The following is a 23,352-nucleotide window of genomic DNA, read 5'->3' as shown; positions in this document are numbered from 1 at the left end:
AGCTGGCACGTAGAGAGAGAAGTCCGTCTCCTCTGGCCAAGGCCACAGACACCTCTGTCCAGCCTTTGGTTTTGTTTTTTTTTTTCTTTAAATGGAGGTTCTTTGTAACCAAAAGTCTCTCTACCATTAAAGAGAAGGAGGCCAGGGCAGCAGGACCCCACGGTTATGTGGGGCACAGCAGGAACCCTGAAAAGGAGGAGTGGATGTACTCGGTGGAGTAGAGGCCGTTGGCCTGGTCCGAGGGCATCTGTACCCAGACCTGGTCGTTGGGCCGCAGCTGGAGCACAGCCCCACCGGACGCCTGGTCCAGGTAGCCCTTCTTGTATTCATCGTAGGTGTAGGTGGCCGGCACGTTGTTCTTGTACAGGGCCACCCACACGTTGGTGCCCTTGACGTGCACATGATAAGCAAAGTAGTAGACGCCGCCCACAGGGCAGGTGAAGATGCCAGTGGCTGGGTTGTAGCCGCTGTGGCCGTTGTAGAGAGTCCGGTCAAATTTAACCGGCATGCCCGAGGCTGGGAAGGGCGACGTGAGCACGGCGGTGAAGGCAGGCGTGGCGTGGGCCGACAGTTCACCCAGCCCAAACTGCGGCTTGCCCCCCTTGCCCAGCACAGCGCCCTCCACGCCACCATTGGGCAGGTGCAGGCCTGCAATTCCAGTCTCGTCGAAGGCCCCAGGGGCACCAGGGGGCCCAGGAGGCCCGGGAGGCCCCGGAGGGCCTGTGAGTCCCGGAGAGCCAGGAACCCCAGGAGGTCCCATGGGCCCAGCTATTCCAGGTTCCCCCACCTTCCCTTCTCCAGGGGGCCCAGGCAGGCCTCTTTCACCCTTCAGGCCTGGCAGACCCTGGGGCCCAATGGGCCCAGCTGGGCCCTGGAGTCCTGGGATTCCTGAGGGGCCCCTCAGGCCAGGCTGCCCAGGGAGCCCCAAGTCACCCTTCTGCCCCAAAGCTCCCGCCACCCCTGGTCCCCCAGGACGACCCGGGAAACCTGATTCACCCTTGGGCCCAGTTGGTCCAGGGGGGCCATGGGCCCCAGGAAGCCCCCTCTCTCCTGGGATCCCAGGCTTCCCAGCCAGACCACTGGGCCCCTGGTCACCCCGAATGCCAGGCACTCCTGGGGGTCCTCCAGGCCCTGCCTCCCCCTTAGGTCCAGGGGGCCCACGTCTGCCAGGGAGCCCTGCAGACCCAGGTAGTCCAGGAGGGCCCCCAAGGCCCTGTGGGCCCTGCTCCCCAGGCTCCCCATCCTCGCCTGGCTCTCCCCTGTCCCCCAGGAGTCCTGGAACCCCAGCTGGACCCCTGTCCCCCTTGAGGCCTGGTAGTCCTGGCACCCCATAGCCAGTAGGGCCTATCAGGCCAGGGGTGCCCCGGGCTCCTGGCTCTCCTTTGGCCCCTGCTGGGCCCTGTGGCCCTGGCACCCCTGCCGCCCCTGGAACCCCTAAACCATCCACCCCACGAGGCCCTCTTGGGCCCACAGCCCCAGGCTCCCCAATGGGGCCTGGTACCCCGGGAGGCCCAGACTCACCCTTGTCTCCAGGGACCCCAGGAAGCCCATCCAGACCTGGTTTGCCCAAGCCGGCTGGACCAGGGAGGCCAGGGGGTCCAGGAGCACCCCCAAGTCCTGGGGGCCCAGGCAGCCCTGGCTGACCCACCCCATTATCCCCCTTGAGACCTCGATCGCCCGGAGGCCCAGGCTCCCCGTGGGGCCCTGGTTCTCCCTGGAATCCTGGGGGCCCTGGCACCCCCTGGGGCCCTGGTTTTCCAGGGACAGCAATGCCTGAGGGGCCAGGGAGGCCAGGGGGTCCTGGGGGTCCCCGGAGACCCTGGTCCCCTCGTATCCCTGGCTCGCCCTGAAGCCCTGGCTGTCCTGGTGGTCCAACCTTGCCTGGGAGCCCTGGGGGACCAGCCTTGCCCATCCGAGAGAAGCCCGGGGGGCCGGCGGGGCCTGGCTGCCCGTGGAGCCCCGGCTTTCCAGTGCCTGGTTTACCTGGGTAGCCAGGAGGGCCAGGAGGCCCCCGAGGCCCAGGCTTTCCAGGGGGACCAGGCTCTCCTTTCAGATCCATTGGCAGCAACGGCAGAGGCATTTCTGAGAAAGAGACAGGGGACAGGGGTGTCAGGGGCTGGGGCAGCGGGGACAGGGGACCATTTCCCAACACCAGGATGGGGTACACTGGGGAGAGGGCAAGCTTCTGTATCTGCTCATGAAGACCACTCCCTTGTCTCCTCCTCTCTGCACACCCCTCCCTGCTCTCATGGAAGATGGAGTTTGGGGGTATCCCTGTGGCCATCTTGGGGCTTCTAGCACCAAACCCACCCAGGTCAGGCCTTACCCATGAGCTGAGGGTGAGGGACGCTCATCCCTCCCTGTCCTGGCAGGGTGCAGCCACCAGGCGGCAGCAGCAACCCGCCTTGGAGCCAGTGGGCGCGCAACTTCCCAAATGCTTTCCCACCCTTCTCCGCCCCCATCTGAAGACCACCCCTGCCAACCAGCTGCACCCCGTTTCCAGGAACTCCGGGAGCAGGAAGCCCTGGACCAGTGTAAGGAAGAAAAGCAGAGATGGGAAAATCATTGGTGGGGATTGAGGGCTGTGGTGAGGATTAGGGGTCTGGGGCGATCTGATGCAGGAGTCTGGGGTTTGGGGTCAGGAACAGTTTGAGGGGTGGGGAAGCTCTCACCCAGGTACTGGCCCTTGCCCTCGCGGAAGGGAGGCCCCACAGGTCCTTTGTGCATGGGCTGCGCGTACTTCACGGGGGCGTACCCCGCTCCCCCTCCGGCCCCGCCGCCGGTGGCCACCTGCAGCCCACTCCCCAGCACCAGCAGCAGCAGCAGCACAGGTGGCAGCAGCGGAGACGGTGATGTCAGGGCCCCCCGCATGGCGTCTGCGTGTGTGCTGCAGGGAGGAAGAGAGAGGGGCCGTCACATGCCAGCCCCCCGCTGGTCCGGCACTAGGCCCAGGGGCGCACAAAAAGATGATCAGCATGTTGACATTATCCTCAAGCAATTCCCAAAGTCCACAGGCGTTCCCTCTGCACCTTCTCTCAAACCTGCCCTCAGCGCTCCATCCCCACAGCCACCTCCCTGGCCTCACCTGGGCAACAGCCTCCTCTCTGCTTCCCCCAACCAGCCACTCTCTGCAGCCAGACACACCTTCCACAGCAGCAGTCCAACCTTGGCAACCCCCTGCGAAAACCCCTTTGATAACCCCCACTGCCACTGGCTGACAGCCAGGCACTGGGCTAAACTCTTTAGAGGTATGAATTCACCTCATCCTGAGGTACTATCATTGTCCTCTCTGCTTTCCAGGTAGGAAAACCAAAGCAAAGGTCACAAAGAACTGGGATCCCTTCCAGGCAATCCACTGCCTTAATTAAGGATCAAGCCCAAGGTGTGTAGAGTGGCATCTGAGACCTTGCTAATCTAATCTGTGCCTATGTCTCCAGCCCCATCACCCACTGTTCCTACTACCCCTTTCTCTGAAACCACCCTCTCAGGCCCTCTTGCTCTAGTAACACAGAACTCCGTACAGCTCCCCGACACCAGGCCTCACAATTCTGGGCCTTGCACCTGCTGTTTCTCTGTTTGCAATATTCTTTCCCTTTTTGCCACCCTGAAAACTCCTATTCATCCCTCAAGGCCCAGAAAAGCTGTCACCCCTTCCCCTATGAAGCCTTCTGTCAGTTAACCCCTCACTCCTTGAGCCGTAGGCCTACCCCTGTCACAGCATTTGACTCTCAGAATGAGCCCTGGGTGGGAAGAAAGCACAGCTCTGGGTTTACAGCCAGCCTGAGCCCTCCACTCACAAGCTGAGTGAGCTTGGGCAAGAGATTTCCATGCTGGGGGTCTCAGCTTCCTTGTGGGTAAATGGGACAACATGTACACACAAAAATGTGTACACTAGTATCCATAGCAGCATTATTCATAATAGACAAAAAGTGGAAACAACCCACATGTCCATCAACTGATGAATGGATAAAATAAAAAGGTGGTATATCCACACAATGGAATATTATTCAACAAAAAGGGGGGGGGGGGAGAGCAAGCTAAGACATGCTAACATTACGCTAAGTTAAAGAAGCCAGACACAAAAGGCCACATATGGTTGGATTCCATTCATTTGAGATGTCCAGAATAAGCAAATCTGTAGAGACAGAAAGGAGATTAGTAGGGCAGGGGAAACTGCTTGTAGGTAAGGGATTTCTTTTTGGGGTGATGAAAATGTTCTAAAATTGTGGTGGTGGTTGTACAACTCTGTGAAAATATTAAAACCTTTGCATTGTACACTTTAAATGGGTCAGTTGTACAGTATGTGAATTTATCTTAATAAAGCCATTATTTTTTTTAAAGGGGGCGGGCATAACAAGACTACCTGATTCTGAGGGCTTCCAAGAGGTTAGAGAGAACATGCCTGGCTCCCAGTGGGCTCCTGTCAACATTTGAATGAGGGACTATTTGGCATTTTTCACATCCAGGGCAAATCCCACTGCCCCTTGCACTCCTGCTCTGAGCTCCCCTCACCCGACCTGTGCCTGGCAGTGGGTGGGGGTGGATGGGTTGTGCACCCCTGGGGCTGCACGTGAGGAGTGAAGCCCTCCCCAGGGCTGGGCTGGGGCTGCAGTTTACAGTTCCTCCAGGCTCAGTATCAGACAGAGCTTTAGCAGGAATGAAAGCAGGGCTCCAGGGAGGGTACAAGGAGCTGCAGTCCCAGCTCCCAGGTCCAAACCCCAGCTCCACCAACAACCTGTTCTGTGACCTTGAGCAAGTCACTTAACCTCCCTGAGCCTCAATATAACAATTATGGGGCTCCCTGCATGCCAGGCCCACGCTCAGGGCTTCACCAGCTTCATTTCACTTAATCCTCAAGTGAGTTATTATGAGGCTCAAGCAATTATCATCCTACATTTCATAGATGCAGAAACAGAAGCCCAGAATGTCAAGCTCTTGCTCAGGCCAGATGACCCGGCAGTATTAGCACTTTCTCCCAAGCCTGCCCCCCGCCCCAGACCACCTGCCTGTCTGTGATGGGACTGACATCAGGAGCCGATGAGACCGGGCCACGTGGGCCTGACCACAGGTAATGCTAATGGGGCATTTTGCCAGGCTCTGTCCGAAGTGTTTTACAAGAAATCCCCATACAACCCTGTGAGGTAGGCATTATGTTATCCATTTTAGAGACCAGGAAACTGGAGTGAGGTCTCATGCTAATAAACAGCCTGGTCAGAACCTGTTGCTCAGCCCCTGCCCCTGCCCACTGCACCATCCCACCTTGTCAGCAGACTGCACCCTGCACCAGCCACCAGGGCTGCTGGGGGCCATTGGGGCTGGGGGTGCTCAGAGCCAGAAGGTTCTGCTTGGTGAGAGCATGATGATAAGGGAGCAGCTGAAGGGGGCCGAGCAGGCAGCAGCAGCAAGCAGGAGGGCAGTGAGTGGCTTCCGGTCTAGGGGAGGTGGGGTCAAAGGCCAAGGCCAGGACACCTGCCCCAAGGCCGCCCAGGACAGCCCTGTCTCTGGGGAGGCCCGAGCACCTTCCCACTCTGAGCTGAGTCCTTACTGAGGGTGCTACACAAGGAGGACTGTGGAGAAGCACTTGCAGGGCACCCCAAGTCTAGTCGGGAGCCCCACCAGTGAGCTTCCCACCTTACATCTTTACTCGGTAATAGTGGGTCTCCAGGGACCCTTCTTACTCCAGGAAGCCCCCCTGACCCACCCTCTGTGGCTTCCTGAGCTCACCCCATCCAGCCTGTACCGGGCTCCCCCCTTGGATGCGGAGCACGGGGTCTGATGCCGGGTCCCACAGCACACATCCAGGGGTGTGACAATGGCCTGGATGAGGTCAACGGCTCTCACGCTTGCTGAGCGCTGCCCACCTGCCAGGTACCCTCGGAGATGCTTTCCATTTAGTATACATGATTTCATTTCCACAACATCCCTGAGAAAGAGGTGCCTTTGGTATTCCATGTCCCATCGATGAAGGACTCAAGGCTCAAGAAGTAACATGATGTGGACAACGACGAGAGCCAGAGTGGTGGAGTGAGGATTTAAGCAGCAGTCTGTTAAGAACCCAAACTCTTACCCATGGGCAGGAGGCAGGATGAGAAGTGAGGAGAGAGCGGGGAGAGCGGGGAGAGAGGGGGTTGCAAAAGCAAGACAGAGAGGGGAGCAAACTGTGAGAGTCTCCCAGCTCCCAGCCGCCTGTGGGTTTGATGAGGGAAGGACTAAATTAGTCCTAGTTGGAGGGGGAGGCTGGCACATGCCAGTCCAGGCAGAGGGGGGAGATGTGAACAAATGGCAGTGAAAAGGGGTGTGCTGGGCCTGCTCAAGGGGCTGCAAAAAGAAGTGACACCCCTGGAGGTGCATAACGAGGCAACCCCGGTGGGACAGGCCGGCCCTCCCCAACCACCCCCCGAGCCTAGGGTGCCTGGGGGCCTCTGAGCCCCACCCCACCTGCCTCCCTCTTCAGTGTCGCCCCTTTTCCTTCCACCACCCCTCCCAGGCTCCCAGGGGCTTCCTGAGGCCTTTGCACATTCTGTTGCCTCTCCTGCTTCCCCCCCCATGGCCACCCCGCGGTGGCTGGCAGATGGGCAGCGCTCAGCAAGCGTGAGAGCCGCTGACCTCATCCAGGCCTGTCGGATGCCTGCCTTGGGCCCCTGGGGCCTGAGGGTCCCCATCGTGCCTCTTATTTCTCCGTGTAGCTCTCCTACCCTCCCTGTCACCCCCAGCCCATGCCCAGCACAGCCCCTGGCTGGCACACAGGGGTGCTCCATAAGTGTTTGATGAGCTAAATCGCTGCCAAATTGAAAGAGCAAACCAATAACTCCATCCCTCAGGTCAGACACGCTCAGGGCACCCCTTCACCAGGCCCAGAGGGCTCATCTTGGCTAGAATGGAAAGCGGCGGGACTTTCCCACAGCCTGAGTCAATGAAGAACTTCAGGTTGGAACCACCAGTTCTGGGAACAGAGGTGAAAACAGAACCGTCCAGTCGTTTGCTCCTTGTTCTCCCCACAGGGAATGGTGGCTGGGAGCTGCCTCTAAGCCAAGCAAGGGGGTCCATCACCCCCTCTGGTGAGCTCCTGGGAGGTAGAGGGAGGGCCGGGACAGCTGGGAGGGCAGGGCTGGCAGGGGCACGGAGCCCGGGGTAGGACACAGACAGGAGACACTGATTCAGGGGATTGAGCTGTGGCGGCAGCGGGGCAGGCGCAGTGTTTGGACAGCTGCAAGTCCTTAACGGGGATTTTTCCCCCCTTTTCAACAAATCCCCGTAAAACGGCATTCCTTCCAAGTCAGTGTTCCTGGGCAGCCTGGGCCTCCTCCTGGGGAGGCCAAGGAGGCTGGTGGGGAGAGGGGAACACTCCAGGGCCTTCGAACCAAGAGGGTGGGGGACAAATAGGCCCCAGCAGGAAGAAGTGGCAAAATACAGACCCCTCTCCCTCCATAGCAATGGCTGAGGGAAGGGCAAGGGGCACCAGGCAATGGTTGCCCCCTCCCAGCAGGGCGACTGGCATAGCTCAGGTGATCCCATGGAATTTAAAGACCTGCCCACACCCCATCCCATTTCATAGATGGTCCAGATAAAAAGTGAGGCATGGGGGCTTAGAGACGGGGGTGCTGAGCTCTCAGGTCCCCACCCCCACTGGGCCCTGCAGGGGTGTGGCTGGCGTGGCCCAGACAGCCCCCCTTCAGGGGTGGGTGGGTGGAACACGGCCCAGTGCAGGCTCCCGCTGCTCCAAGCACCCCCACCCTCCCCAGACGCGGCGGCTGCAGCTGAGGGAGCAGTAGGGAGCGCTTGGGCAGCCCCGGGGCCAAGCCAAACCACAGGTATGTTATGAGACGCTTCCTGTTGTGGAGACATTTCTGCGGGATCCGGCTGCCCCGCTTGCTCACCCAGTGCCTGCTGTCTCCCCATTCACCCAGCCTGCTCCCTGCTCTCTGCTCTCTCTCTCTGGGACTCTGGCCCTGACTCCATTTCTCTCTCTGTTCCTCTCTTTCCAGCCCTGCTGCTTACCTTGACAGGTGAGCAGCATTTCTCACTTAAGCTATCCCTACTAGAAGCCCAGCCCTGAGGCCCTAAGGCCCTCCTAGGTCCAGGCCGTCTAGGGGTTCCCAATCCATCATAGCTACTTAGCAGCTGTGTGATCTTGGGCAAGTAACTTAACCTCTCTGAACCTCAGTGTCCTCATCTGTAAGAGGATTAACTGAGATGATCTGAGCCACCAGTCCCTCCAGGTATGCTGCCCAGTCCTGCATCCCTGATGGCCAGGAAGTCCTTTGTTCAGTCTAACTGCAATCCCTCCTGCTGCAGAGCAACATCTCCCCTTCTGTTGCTTCAAAAATTCAGATGAAAAAAAAAAAAAAAAATTCAGGTGATTTGTTGCCAAAGGGGCAGGGAGGACACAGCCTGCTCAGGACTAGGAAAGAGGCAAGGCCTCCCCCAGCAACAAGCTGTGGATCTGAAGCATGTTGCCAGCCCCCCACTGCCCAGCTGCTCCAGACTTCTCCAGGTTTCTGAGCCCCCACATTCCCCACCTCTCTCCCAACTCCTGGAAATTGGAGAGCCCTCTCCCATCCCTCTTTCCTGAAGGGGGTCCTGCTTGCCCAAGGCCCAGGCCTTCCCCCACACATCTTTTCCTGGGGACAGGGGGCTCACACCACCAATGACCACCCTCCCCTCCCCCCATCCACATGTGCACACAGATCTAGCCCAGTCCCTTCCCCAGCACCTCCCACCCCCGTGCCCATTTCCCTCCAGACCCCTCTCAGACGACCTCCTGAAAGACTGAAAGAACGACCCCCACCTCCCACTGGCTCCACATCCACCAATCACCTGGGTGGCTCTTCTCCCCAGCACTGAACCCTGCCTCGTGACCTTGCTGTCCTTCAGGTTCTTCTCTGCTGCCTTCCTCTACGCACCCTGAAGACCCAGGCCTGCCCCAAGGAGCTGGCTCAGACCCCATCTCTCTTCTCTGGATGATTTTCCCGAGGTTTCTAGCTCCCACCAGCTCCCACGGCTCCATCACCAAGGACTCCCACATCTGTCTCCAGCTACAGACTCTTTTGAGCCGGACTTCTATCTCCAGCTACAAACTATCAGCTTTGCATTCCCCTGTGACTGTCCCTCTGATACTTCCACTCAAACTGCTCTTATTACCTTCTCCCCCACCCCCAAGTGAAACCGAGAAGTTAGGATTTAAGAACTAGTTATGATTACTGAATCATTATATAGATATTCCTTTTTACTTTGTTATATTAGAGTAGACAGAGGGAAATACCTAAAACCTGAATTGTTATCCAGCTGCCTTGATCGCTGATAATAATTGCATAGCCTTTATCTTGTGCCCTTGTGATTGTAAAAACCTTGTGACTACAAACATTAGGACTGGTGGTTTCATGTGCTGAGCCTTCTATCATGGGACTTGCCCTTATGAAGCTCCTTACTGCAAAGGAGAGGCTAAACTTGCATATAATTGTGCCTAAGAGTCTCCCCCTGAGTGCCTCTTTGTTGCCATCTCTCACTCTCACGGAGCCATCTCGGCAGGTGAACTCACTGCCCTCCCCCCTACGTGGGACCTGACTCCCAGGGGTGTAAATCTCCCTAGCAACGCAGGATATGACTCCCGGGGAAGAATCTGGACTCAGCATCGTGGGATTGAGAATATCTTCTTGACCAAAAGGGGGATGCAAAATGAGACGAAATAGTTTCAGTGGCTGAGAGATTTCAAATGGAGTAGAGAGGTCACTCTGGTGGACATTCTTATGCACTATATAGATAACACCTCTTAGGTTTTAATGTATTGGAATAGCTAGAAGTAAATACCTGAAACTATCAAACTCCAAGCCAGTAGTCTGGACTCCTGAAGAAGACTGTATAACAATGTAGATTACAAGGTGTGACAGTGTGATTGTGAAAACCTTGTGGATCACACCCCCTTTATCTAGTGTATGGATGGATGAGTAGAAAAATGGGGACAAAAACTAAATGAAAAATAGAGTGGGATGGGGAGGGATGATTTGAGTGTTCTTTTTTACTTTTATTTTTTATTCTTATTCTGATTCTTTCTGATGTAAGGAAAATGTTCAGAAGTAGATTGTGGTGATGAATGCATAACTATATGATTGTACTGCAAACTGCTGACTGTACACAATGGATGACTGTATGGTATGTGAATATATTTCAACAAAACTGAATTAAAACAACAACAACAACAAAAAAAAACCTTGTGACTAACCTTCACTTTTACCCATTTATCCAGTTTTTTTACTTCAAAGTCTTAGGATCACTAAAAACAGCCCCTTATGTTTATTAATGAAGGGTCTTGGGTCAGCCCAGAACAAACCCATCCCAATACCAAAGTTATCTTGATAGCCGAAGCTGGATCTAACCAAAATGGGCCCTCTGGACATGCACAGTAGCTTATTATAATACTGTACCTCATTATAATACTAAAAATCACGCCCATCATCATATCAAGGCCACCATTTTCTTCCATACTTTCTGTGACTAAGCATGTAATCAATCTGCACATGCTCAAAATTAGATCACTTCTAATTACATCATCTTGGGCCACTGCAGTCATTATCCTAAAACCTACCCATCTTTTTATGCTATAAAACTATCAGAATTTCTGCTGTTCAGGGAGACAGATTTTGGACCAACAGGCCATCTGTTCTCCTGCTTCGTGCCTAGCAACTAAACTTTTTCTCTCTTTGAAACCCCGGTGTCTCAGGAATTGGTCATTTGAGCACATCGGGCAAAAGAATCCACCGCCTTGGTCTAGTTACACAGGTGCCCAGCTCCCCCAGGTGACCAGACCAGAAATCTGGACATGATTTCTGACCCTTCCTTTCTTACAGGGCAGTAAGGAATCTAACCCATACCGTACCTTGGTGCAATTAGAAAATGCACTCCCTCCTTTCAGCAGACTCAGTCCCTACTCACTGCCTTTCCTAAGTGCCCTTGTGCACAACTGTACATGGCAGCCCTACTTCCTTTCCCCTCAGACCTCCAATCCAATCCTGTGGAATTTGTCTCCTCGACATTGATCACATTTGCTCCTTCATCTCCTTCTCCACAGCCTCAGCTTAGTACACATCTTGTTCTCACCCAACACAGAAGCACAGTACCTGGCAGAACCCAGCCACTCAGTAAAAGTCTGTTAAATTGACAAATCCTCCATTGGGATATAACAGTCTATTAACAAGTCTTTTCCCAACCCTCAGCTTCTCCATTTCCTCAGGGCATCCTGTATATACTCTAACCATGCCTCTCAAACTTTGGCCTGCATCAGAATCATCTGGAAGGCTTGTCAAAACACAGGTCCCCCCCGCCCCGAGATGCAGATTCCGTAGGTGTGGGGTAGGGCCCAACATGTGCACATCTGACAAGTTCCTGGGTGATGCTGATGCGCCCATCCACGGCCCACACTTTGGCCACCATTGCTCTATCTGATTAACTTCTGTAGAGCACAGCTCTGTCCATGGCCCTCCCCTGTTCTGGATTCTCCAGTGGTTCCCTAGTACTGACAAGATAAATTCCAAAGTTATTCATTCTGGAGTTCACGTGGCTTCCTAGAGAAGAGGCACAATTAAGACTCAGCAGATGTGGACTGGTCAGGAAAGAGGGAGAAGAGCCCAATGACAGGACCAGCCAAGCCCTGAGACCACTATCAGAAGAACACGCACTAGGAAGGGCACAGCGGGCGGCCAGCTCGCGGTGGAGGCTCCTGGGTGTGCCCATGCCCAACTGTGTCCCTTCCTCCAGGTCTCTGCTTTACTGAATCCTGGTCCTCGCCTGTGTGTCAGAAGCATCTCTGTGTGTTTCCCTGCTCCTGTCTCTGTTTCCACATCTTGTCTGTCTGCCCATCGCTATGTGTCTGTTTGTCTTTCTCTGTCCTCACCTATGTCCTTGTTCCTAGATCCCTGTTTGAGTTCCAGTCTCTATAAATGTCTAGATTTTAGTCACTTGGCAGAAACTTCCAGAAGGCCAGCACTTATGGTCCACACCTGCTCATGCAAAGTCGGAACTCCGTGACATCCCCAGACGATCCCTGAGCAGACTCAGGCATGGGCAGGGACTCGGGGCCCAGTGCCCATGAGCTGAGCACCCCATCCCTTTGGATCACTATGAGTATCTAACTCCACTTGCTCTCTCTCCCCTTATTTACATTTGCAGGTGGCAGGACTGCTCCAGAGCCAAAGAGCCACCTAGAATCAGGGAGTTGGGGGTGGAAGGAGGTGGTCCGGCTGGGGCAGAGCTGCCCGGGGTCCCCTCATCAACCAAGTTGTTGGTAGGACATGAGCGCTGCCCCTGCCCACCTTGTCTGCCCTACCAGGCTTCAGTTCCACTCAAGGGTCCCTAAAACCCTCACCCTTGCTGGTGAGTCCCCCAGACCACAGAGAACCTCAATTTGGGAGGGAAGGGGACAGCACTGTGAAGGTCAGAGTTCACATGTCCATAGGGGTGGGTGATGGTAGACCATCCCAAGCTGAGAGCAGAGAAAAAGTCTGAGCAAGAAAGAATGGGGGGCTTCTAACGGGAGGTGCCTAACAGGCCATGAACCTGTGAGTCTGGAACTTAGGGGAGAGAAATAGGCTGGAGATTAAAATGTGGGTTCGTTGGTGGGGGTTGCTGCACTCTGGACAAGGTCCACCGACTCACCCTGGGGCAAAATACCCATGTTTAGGGAGTGAGAGGAGCCTACGCACCCCTGGGCCCCACCCCTAGCACCTTGAAGCCACCTCCTTGCCTTTGCCTGTCCCACCCCCACCACGCAGAATCTCTTTCTGCCATTCCCCTCCAGGCACACACGTTATTTTCCTCATTTAAGACCCAGCTCCAGGGCCTCCTCCTCCCAGCAGCCCTCCCTGCCTCCCTTGGGCAGAAGAGCTCCTCCTCTGGGCACGGAGCTGCATGATCTGCACCTGCAATGTTTCCTGCCACTTTGACCTCTTAAGGTGCTCCACACAGTTTGCAGCCTGGGAGCTCCAGCTCCATCCAAATTCGCAGCGGGGAAAGAAGCCCTTTCTCTCTCTGGCTCTTCCCATGTCCTTCCCAGCTCAGGGTGGAGGGGGCACGGGCCGAACCTCCCTCCCCGAAGGTGACTGGGTCCGAGTGAATCTCCCAAGGACACCAGGCTCTGTCCTGATCCACGTCCCAGGCCCCCAGCCTCTGCCCAGCTCTGAGACTCTACACGCCCCACTGTTCGGGGGAGCATCTTGGGGCAACATAGGATCCAGAGAGCTAAGAACAGCTCCGCGGCCGGCAGATGAGCCAGAAGCAGCCGACGGTGGGCAGACGCCAGGGCAGCCAGGTGTCCTCGGGCTGGCCACCAGGGCAGCTGACCCTTCGCCACCCCGGGGCTCAGGCTAACCCTCGCCCCCTCCCCACAGAGTCCTGGGGCTTCTGATCGGGACAGAGCACCCTGGACATCCGAGGGTCAGAGCCCCCCAGCCCCCGCCACCCCCAGGCCTCAGGCCCGGCCCGGCGTGGCCTCCCCGGCAGCCAATCCTTCTGGTTCGCATTTGCGGCCCTTTTCCGGAGCGCCACCCGCCGCCCGCTGCCTCCCCTCGCCTGCCAAGATTCCTGGGCCTCGGCTTCCCCGCGCAGCGGCGGCGGCGGCAGGAGGGGCCTGGCCGGCAGGGAGGGGGCCCGGCGGGAGCGCGGCCAGGCCACTGCTCCCGGGCCGGCCAAGCAAACACGGGGCCGCGCCAAGGAGCTGGGGCAAAATAGTTCACAAATGAGAAAAAGCTGCTTCCGAGTTGGGCCGGGGTTTTAAAGCCCAGGCCGCAGGGAGCTGAGGTCACCTGCAAAAGGGGGCTGTGCACGGGGCCGCCCAGGGTCGGGGAGGGGCTCCCGGTGCAGCAGGAGGGAAGGAGGGTAAAGAGCTGCAAGCAAGGGCCTCAGCCAGCCTGGGATGTCAGGGAACGCCACCCGCAAACCCAGCTTACCTTTCAGGTTGGCGGGGCCTCAGAAGGTCCCGGCAGAGACAGGGCCTGAGGATAAAGGAGAGAAACAGTAAGGAAGATGCCAGCAGCGGGGAGCCTCCTGCCTCAAATTGCAGCCCCCAGGAGCCCCAGCTGGAACATTGGCCCAGCCCCAGTCTCCATCCCTCAGGGGCAAGGATGTGTGCCCCACACTGGGCCACATCCATTCATTCCTCCCCCACGTGCAGTGCCCTCTGGGTGGCTGGCCCTGGGTTGGTGGAATGCCTCCTGGCCTAGGGCCAGTCTGAGGAAGCCCCCTCTGGTGCTGGGATCCATCCTGGAGAAGTCCCTACTGTACCTCAGGAACTGGGCTGGGCTGCCCCTACTATGGACCACGGTCCCTGCTGGGGAAGTTCCCGAGCTGGGCTATGGGACACAGAAATGGCTCAATCTCTGCTCTGTTCTGCCCTGAAGAGGCTTGGGGGCTTCAGACAAGTAGCCAGACAAGTGGATAAGATCTCTGGGCTATGAGAGTATAGAGCAGGGAGCATGGCCTCCACCTTAAGTTTCCCTGGAAGGCTTCATGGAGGAAGGGACATTGAAACTTGATGAGTAGGAGTCAGGAAGGCAGGCCAGGTAAGAAGAGGGATTTCAGGCTGTAGGAAGCAGCTTGGCAGATAAGGGAAAGGCCAGAAGTGCCTCGGGGTTGGAGGGCTCCAGTAGGAGCTGACAAGGCTGGGGCAACATAGCAAGGAACCTTGAATGCTGTGCCTGGCTTTCTCTGGAAGGCAATGGGGAGCCATGGAAGGTTACTAACAGGGGATGTGATGCCAGAGGTCCCCATCTCTGCCTCAAGCAAGCAGTGTGGGGTTATGTCTCAAGTCCTAGCCCAGGTCACACAGCTGTACACAGAGGAGCAGGGGCTGTAGTCCATGCCCAGACGTGACTCCGAGAGGACAGGGAGGGGACACCCAGCCAGCCCACCTGGCAGGGAGGCCTGCCGGCTGCGTCACTTTCTCCTCCAGCTGCTTGCTTGCCTCTGCCCACTCCCATGGAAACTCTGACATCCTGGCCCTGCCTCTCACTGCAGAAGCAGCCAGATACTGAAAGCAACCGCTCCTAGGCCTTCTCCCCATCTCAGCTGGGCCCTGCCTCCATCCCTGCTGCTCTGCGCACCATGACCCGGGCGCTGGGTCATGAGGCCACTGCCCGAGGCCCCAGCCTGGCTAACAGAGCCTGAGGGGGCAGTCCTCACAGCCCAGCTCAACCCCAGATACCCTGGCCCCAGCCCGTCCCCTCCATCCTGAGGCTCGGGGAAGGGAAGTGACTTATGTTGGATCTGGGCTTTGAAGGATGAACATGGATTGGACCAGGTGGGAGGGGCAATCAACCCAAGTGGAGGGAACAGCTTGTGCCAAGAAGTGGATGCGTGAAAGCCCTCAACCTACAGGGGACGGCGATAATTAAAACAAAGCAAAGCAATACGCAGAATGAACTGAAAATAGCTAACATTTCTTGTGCGCACCTATGCGCCAGGCGCTATTCTGGACTCTCTGCATGGGTTATTTCATGTGCTCAAATGACCAATTCAACAACGCAATGATGTAGCTACTTCATCTTCCCTTTTCACATACGGGAGAACCAAGGGTCAGAGAGGTTAAGAAACTGGCCCCAGGTCACACAGCTCATGAGGGATAGAACCTGAATTTGAAACAAGGCTGTTGGCTCCAGAGCCTGGGCTCTTAACCTATCCACTATACACAGAAGATTTAAAGTGAGAGGAGCTGGCTGGGGTCAGACTGAGAAATGCCTTAAATACCAAGGATCAGGTACAACATGGACAAAGTTTGAAGACCTCATGTTGAGTGAAATACAGTATAAACTCAAAAGAATTGACAGCAGGGACTCAGATATCCGTACACCAATGCTCATAGAAGCATTATTCACAACCAAAAGGTGGAAGCAACCCAAGTGTCCATAAACAGATGAATGGATCAACAAAATGTGGTTTTATAGATACAATGGAATATCATTCAGCTGTAAAAGGGAACAAAGTTCTGATGCACGCTACAACCTAGAAGAACCTTGAAAACATTATGCTAAGTGAAATAAGGCAGACACAAAAGGACAACTATTATGATTTCACATATATGAAATGACTAGAATATGCAAATCCATAGAGACAGAAAGAAGATTACAGGGTTCTGGGATGGGAGTGGGGATGGGGAATGGGGAGTTACTGCTTAATGGGTACAGAGCTTCTGTTTGGGGTGATAGACAAGTTTTGGTAATAGATGGTGGTGATGGTAGCACAACATTGTGAATGTAATTAACACCACTGAATTGTATACTTGAAAGTGGTTAAAATGGTAAATGTTATGTTGTATATGTATTACCATAATAAATAAATAAATAAACACCAGAGACCCCAGGCCCAACCTAAAGCTGGCTCCCCACCCTCTCCACCCATCCCAACCTTTAATAATAATCTCTAAATCCAAAATACATGTGATGTACCAGACATAGCACTCAACACACTCCAGGCATTATTTTACCAAACCCCCTGTGACCCTCCAAGGTGGGAACTGATGTCCCGTTTTACTGAGGAGGGGCATCGAGGCCCAAAGAGGTGAAATCCATTGTTCAAGTCCACAGGGCTAGGAAGCAAAGGGGGTGGGCTTTGAACCCCAGTCAGCCCAACCCCAAGATTGCCCAAGCCCTTCCTGGAGACCTCAGCAGTGGGCCCCGCGCCCCTCCTCTCCCCCTCCCCCACCTGTACTGCCTCCGCCCAGAGGGCAACGGGCACAGGCAAGATGGAGCAGAGCCAGCAGCTTTCTGTTAAGGCCTCAGGAGCCCACTCCAGCTGACCAAGAAGGCCCCAAGGTGGGGGTGCCAGGGTGGGGCCTGAGCCGACTTCAATGGGACTCTGTTCTTCACCTCCACCCCCAGCCACTTTCCCTAATCCCTTCCCCGAGCCCCCACCCTGGTGACATCTCCCCCTTGCACAGAGCCTGCTGCCAGCTAAATCCCAGGCCAGATGTGGGTGGGACAGTCTGCCCTCCTCCTGCCCCCCTCCCCTCCTGCAGGGCTCCCAAGGAGGCTGGCCGGCTTCCCCATTCCAGCTTTCTAAACAGAGGTGCTGAGGGCCATGAGGTGAACAAACCGCTCCTCCCAGAGCTGGGGCTCATGGGAGAAGGAGCCCCTATTTTCTAGCATGGGAAGGCTCTGGGCTGGGAGCCTTGCTTTAAAACTCAGGTAGGGCTGACAGTGCATGTGTTTGTGCCCCAGCCCTTCCTCTTACTTGCACATGACCTCACCTGCTTGTGCCTCGGCTTCTTCATCAATAAAATGGAAATAATTCCTAATTCATAGGGTGTTGGTGAGGATTAAACGAGTTAATTTCATGTGATGGATTTAGAACAGCGCTTGGCATATAGGAACACTCAAGACATAGTTGCTATTATTTTTATATTATCATCTCCATGATATGTCCCAACAGTGAGGTCAGTATTATAAACCCTGTTTTACAGCTGAAGGAAGGGAGGTGCAGAGAGAAGTCGCTTGCCCAAGTTCAGCCAGTGCTGGCTGGTCCCAGAGTCTACCCAAGGGAGGACCGAGCTGATGAGGACGCTCCCAGCTCCCCCGAGTGAGGCACAGTGTGCAAGTGTATGGGGGTCCTCCACCCTGCCTCAGTCCCATCTGCCGGGCCCCCACTGGCTCCCAGCTCCCTCCCATTCCCTGCTGCTGCTGCAGGAGGGGACTCTGCATTCCTGGCTAAGCAGCCGGATTTGCTGTGCTCCGGGAACTATGAAAAGAATGTTTGCCACGAGCTGAGCCGCAGTCGCCTGTCAGAGGGAGTGTGGCCTGGAGGGCCCACGCAGAGCCACTTGGCGGCCAGCAGCCGCCACAGTGGGAGGGAGGGAGGCTAGGCAGAAGGGAGAACTTCCGGGCAGTGAGGGCTGCGGATGCTGGATGGGGATGGAGACCAAGGAGTCGGCCTCCCAGGATCTTTCAGGCAGGAGAAAGGACCCCTTCATCCCACAATCCAGGTTTCCCCTGCCCGCAGCCTGTAGGGAAAGCCAGGCCAGCAATGCTAACCTATCTGATGGGTGGGGTTATGGACACTCACAGGACTCCCGAGTCACAAAGCAGCCAGGGGCAGAATTGAGACCAGAGACCAGGACCCTCAGCTCAGGCCCCCTCTCCTCCCCGAGGCTGCCCTCCCTGGCAGAGCCCACCTGGGACCACAGGAGGTTCTTAGATACTAGAAGATACCATGCCAGCCCTCATTGTTCTGGGCTCTCTCTGGGACTGACCGTCTCATGCCTGCTATTCCCCATTGTCCCTCTCCCCAAAATAAAACACACCTCGTGCTGTGAAAATGTCTGGCACATTGTGGGTGCTCAATAATTATGTTTTCATTCCTTTCCCTACCAAACCAAGACCAAAAGCCTGGGAGAGAGAAGTGCCCCAGGAGGTCAGTGGGAAGAACACGAGCTGTGCATTTGCACAGGCCTGGGAGTGAGTCCCACTTGGCAGTCTGCAGTGGTGACACCTGGGCAGGTTACTGACCTCTCCGAGCCCCCACTTTCCCCTCTGTTAAAGGGGCTACCAATTCCCACTTTGCAGCACTGTTACAAGGTTCAGTGAGTCATGCAAACATACAACCTGGTGCAAGGGAGGTGCCCAAGAAGCCTTATTGTCACCCTTCCTCCAAGGAGACAGAAAGAGGGATTGAAATCAGATGACTTTGGGTGCTGAGGTTCCCTCCACCCCGGATCCCTGGTGGATCCCACCAGCAAGGGCAGCCGCTGGGAGGAAGGGGGCTCTGAGCCCGGAATCCTGGTTTCAGTTCTGCCCCTGGCTGCTGTGTGACTCAGGCAGGTTCCCCTCTGGGTCTCCATAACCCCATCCATAAGATGGGCCAGCTGTGCCGGCTGGGGTGCCATACCCACACATGGACCCTTCTTCTGCCCTCCAAGAGCCAGGAATTCCAGCCTATGCATTCCAGCCCCTATTAAATATCCCCCCTGTTCAAAAATGTCCAAGAATCTGAGGGGAAGCAGGGTCAGCAGCCCCAGTCTCCTCCCAGTATCCAACCGCAGTGGCAGAAGGAACCCTGCTTCGGGAATTGGGGTTAGAGCTGTAGGTGCTACAGCCCCATCACATGTATGACCTGGGGCTACTTCTCACTTCTCTGCAGGCAAAAAACACCCCAGATGGGGAAACTGAGTCAGGTTGCTGGCACATCCCTTCCCCAGGGTCTGCCTGGCTTCCAAGCCCAGTGCTTCCCCTCACTGCACCTGCTGCCTCCACTTGAGGTCAGAGGTCCACACCCCACCCATCTCGGAAAGGCCCACGGAACAGAAGCGGGTCTGGAACTCCCTTTCTGGGAGCATGACTCCCATGGCTGACGTCTGGGCACACGTGTGCACATGGGGCCTCACATGTCCCCAGGCTTCTATACATGAGAAGTAAGCCCCTCCCCACAGGCCTCCCAGAAACAACCCCTAACTCATGGTCACGCTCAAGCCCCAGCTCCCAGCCATCTCGGTGTATCAGCTCCTAAGATCCAAACCTGCATCTCCCCTTCACCTGCCTCCCATAGGGACAGGCCATGGCCACCCAGGGCAGAGTCCCCAGACCCACCCACTCCTCACCCCTACAGCCAATCAGCCACCGAGGCCTGCCCAGTACCCCCCCACCCCATCCATACCTTCCTCTCATCCCCATGGCAACCACCCCACTTCAGCCTCCATCATCTTCCTCCTCGGACTCTGCCCAGCCTCCTCACTGGTCTCCCTGCCTCCAGGATCCCCTCTCCATCCTTGCCCCCCAGAGCAACCAGAGTGATTCCCAGATTGCACTGCTCCCCAGCTCACCTGGGGGATAAGCATTCTGAGGCAGTGCACAAAGCCCCAGGTAATCTGGCCTCAAAGTTTTGAGTCCATCCTGCCCCCTCCTGTCCCTCACTGTGTGATCCAACAGGGCTCTAGTACTCACGGTCCCCTGAGGGAACTGTGCACCTCCATACCCCCTTCGCCAGCACTGCTCCCTCTGGCTGGGGAGCCCTTGCATTCACCCTTTCCACCACCTGCACCTGTCAAAGTTCTCCTTGAAAGCCCTTCTAGAAGCAGAATCCGCTGCTCCAGGCTGCCTCCTCTGATTGCCCCCCCACTCTGTCTGGCATGGCCACTCCCCACAGTGTACCTCGATGGGCACGTGAGACCACAGCTGGGCCCCATATGCAAGGCCGCTATGCCTCTCTGATTGTTCCACCCCAACTCTGTGAAGGCCTCGGGTTCCAGATAGTACCAGCTCATCTGAAGCCCCAGTTCCCTGCAAGGAGAGCCCCGTGCCTGCCTGTGGCGGCTTGGGGTGGCTGGGGGCCCAGCAACCTTTTGTCTGACTCAGGCCCAGAGCGGTGGGAGGGCTCAGGCTGGCAGCCCTGTTTGGTATCTTTCCCCTCCCTCTTGCTAGCAGATACATTTGCTTCCATTTCTTCTTTCCCCTTTCTCTGAGCCAAAGAGCGGAAACACTTATTTTTACTGTGGTGGGCAAAGTGAAACAGGAGAGAGAGACCCTGGTGAGTGTGGCTGAGTATGAGCGTGTGTGTGAGTTGTCCTCTCTGAGTATGTCTGGCTGGGACACACTCTTACTCCATGTGTCAGTAGGAGTCTGGGGTGTGCCTCTGTCACTTTTGGCCTTTGTGGTGGTGAACGTTGCGGTAGAGGAGTGTGTTCGCATGTGTCTAATGAATGTTTGAGTCGGTGTAGGATTGTGTGTGGCTGTCAGCAGGAGCAAGTGTAGCTGCATGTGACCAGATGAGTGTGTCTGTGGGCTTAGCCTCATTATTGTTTTGGGGTGACTGTGTGTCTGAGTGTCTGTCGATGTTCACCAGCCCAGGGGGAGGTCAGTGGGGGCATCTATGCCCTGACTGAGCTTGCCCTGATGGAGGCCACCAACTCCCTATGGTGCCTCTCCCAGACCCGCCCCCCCACCCCCGCTCCCACTCCTCTCTTGGCCTCTAGAATAGGTTCCCTGAGGGCACCCCATCCGCTCAGAACAGTAAGGGTCAGTTCTATCTTAGCTCAGGCCCCTCTTAGCTCAGCCTAACCCTCCAGTCATCCCAGCCGCTCAGCTCCCAGGCCTTTCCAATGCCCACTGAGGCTCCTGGGCGACTTTGCTGAGAGGAGGGGACGGACCTGGGCCACCAAACAAGGGCACAGAAGGTCAGAGAGGAGGATGGACTTCTGGGTGCCAGGGGGCCCTGAGGGAAGTCAGTGGCATTTGCGTGACAGGTAGCCCGCAGGTTCTCACACACTGACCGTCCCACACTAACCGTGTGTCATGCTGGAGGACGCTCATCATCTGTACCTCAAACCCCACCGACACACACCCCAAAAGGCTCACACACAGGTACACACACACTCAAGAAGCAAACACAGACATTTCCAGTTCTTCTGGCTGAACAGCGTCTCTCCACCCGGGGGGCTCCTGGGGCCCATGTGTCTCCAGCCCAGGATGGAGACATCAGGGAGACTGCCCTGGGGCCCTGGGACCCCAGCTCCTCTCTGCCAGGCGAGAGCCCCCTCACCCCCTGGAAGTTTCTCTCTGGAGCTGAGGGGAGGTGCTGAACTTGGGGTAAGGAAGTGCCAGGGCACCTGGAATAGGAGCGACTTGGGTGCAGAGCCAGAAAATGGGGGGAACTGGAAGGTCCAGCAAACCTAAAATGGCATAGAGACGGGGACAGGGTGGGAGAGGAGGGGGCTTCCCTGCCTGGGGCTCTGACGCTCGACCCCCTCCTCCTTTCCTCCCCCACCCCCGAAGGAGGCTAGGTTATGCCCATTTTACAGGTGGAAGTGATGCAGAGGTGAAGTGACATGTCCAGAGTCAACTGGCTGGGGCTCCCACTGGGGGCTGCCTGATGCTGGAGGCCCCACTTCTGGGAAAGGAAGGGACGGGGGGGTTCATCTGGGCGTCTACGCAGGCAGCTGAGGGGGTGAGTGGGGAGGCAGCGCAGGGACCAGGATAAGCGCCCCCATCCCAAGTCCCCTATCCCGTCCCCACCCCGGAGTCTGAGACGCCGGCCCAGCTGTCTGGTCCAGACGTGGGGGAAGCCTAGCCCGGTTTCTGCCTTCCGAGCCCCCCAAGTCCGAGCCGCAGTCTCAACCTCCCCGCCTGTACCTGCAGGGGCGGCCGCTCCCGGCGGTCGAGTGCGGGCCCCGACGCGGCGCGAGCTCCTGGGGAGAGGGCGACGGCGGCTCCCGCGGGCGGCGTCGGGGTCCGCGCCGGAGGGGCTCCGCGTCGCTCTGCCGGCCGCCCCTCGCGGCTGCCGGAGTGGGCGGGCGGGCGGCCGGGGGTGGGGGGGCCGGGCGGCGGGAGGGGCGCGGCGGGGCGGGGCCTCCGCCCTCCTCTTTCCACAGCCACGGCCAAGGCCGGCGCCCCGCCCAGCCCGAGGGCGCCCGCCCGGACTCCCGGCCCGCGCCCCCCCAGCCCCTGCCCTCGGACATCTGCCTCTCCCCTCGAGGCCCACTCCGCGACACCCGCCACCCACGACCTGGGCATCTCGTTCTCCCATTCACCCTCATCCACCCTGTGCCTGTCTCTGGGACCCAGAGGGGGCTCCCGCGGGCCCCCTGCCCCGAAAGTCTCCCTGTCTAGGGGGAGACCCAGCCATGAGAAGGAAGGCATGTTGCGGTCAGTGTAAGGAAGGGGCAGCAAAGGTGCTGAGCGGTGAGAGGCTGTGGTCACAGAGGCAGGCAGGGGCCAGATGCTGCAAGGATCTTGCAGGCCATGCTAAAGCTGGTTAGACTTAGTCTTCATGGAAATGGGGAGCCATGGAAGGCTCTGGAGCCAGGCAGTGAAATGGTCAGATTTGTGCTTTGGAAAGAACTCTGCCTGAAGAAGACAGAGACAGGGATATCAGTGAGGAGGCTGCTGGAATAATCCTGATGTGATGCAAGGAGGTGGGCAGTGGAGGTGGAGGGAAGAGTCAGGTGTGAGAGGAGTTAAGGAGTTAGCGGAATAGGCAGGGTTTGGAGATGAATGTGGATGTGAGGAGTCCAGGGAGAAGGAGGTATCAAGAACAGTGCCCATGTTTCTGGGTGGGCATTGGGCAGGGGTGGTCCAGGGGAAGGAGGCCAGTTGGACGCACTGAGTTGGATGCGCCTGTGGGACTTCCAGGTGTCTGGAAGGAAACTGAGAGTTCTGGGCTGGAGATTGTACAGATGGTGACAGGTGCTGGGGGTGGGGGTGGGGGTGGGGGTGAGGAATTGGCCCAGGAAACAAGTGCGGGGAAAAGAGAAAGCCCAGACCAGGGCATGTGGAATGACAGCATTTGAAGTGTGTGCTGAAGAAGAGGGATTGGCAAAGGAGGACTGAGAAGGCCTGGCTGAGGAGAGGGAGGAAAACCAAGAGAGCAGAGAAGTGTCTCAGA

The 23,352-nt window shown here is 56.9% G+C and overlaps 1 protein-coding gene across 1 annotated transcript; it reads right to left on the bottom strand.

The window, feature by feature from the left end:
- Positions 1 to 68: 68 nt before the first annotated feature.
- COL8A2 (collagen type VIII alpha 2 chain) lies at positions 69 to 22,230 on the bottom strand. The gene is made up of 4 exons (XM_037817659.1): positions 22,101 to 22,230; positions 13,938 to 13,982; positions 2,673 to 2,887; positions 69 to 2,082 (listed from the first exon to the last, which is right to left on the bottom strand). The coding sequence occupies exons 3-4, from the start codon at positions 2,869 to 2,871 to the stop codon at positions 164 to 166; spliced, it is 2,118 nt and encodes a 705-aa protein (XP_037673587.1). The 5' UTR covers positions 2,872 to 2,887; positions 13,938 to 13,982; positions 22,101 to 22,230; the 3' UTR covers positions 69 to 163.
- Positions 22,231 to 23,352: the final 1,122 nt, after the last annotated feature.

The sequence above is a fragment of the Choloepus didactylus genome, chromosome 2 (genome assembly GCF_015220235.1).
Source record: "Choloepus didactylus isolate mChoDid1 chromosome 2, mChoDid1.pri, whole genome shotgun sequence".
Lineage (NCBI taxonomy): Eukaryota > Metazoa > Chordata > Mammalia > Pilosa > Megalonychidae > Choloepus > Choloepus didactylus.
Note: the sequence above shows the minus strand (reverse complement) of the source record. Positions and strands in the feature narration are given on the sequence as shown.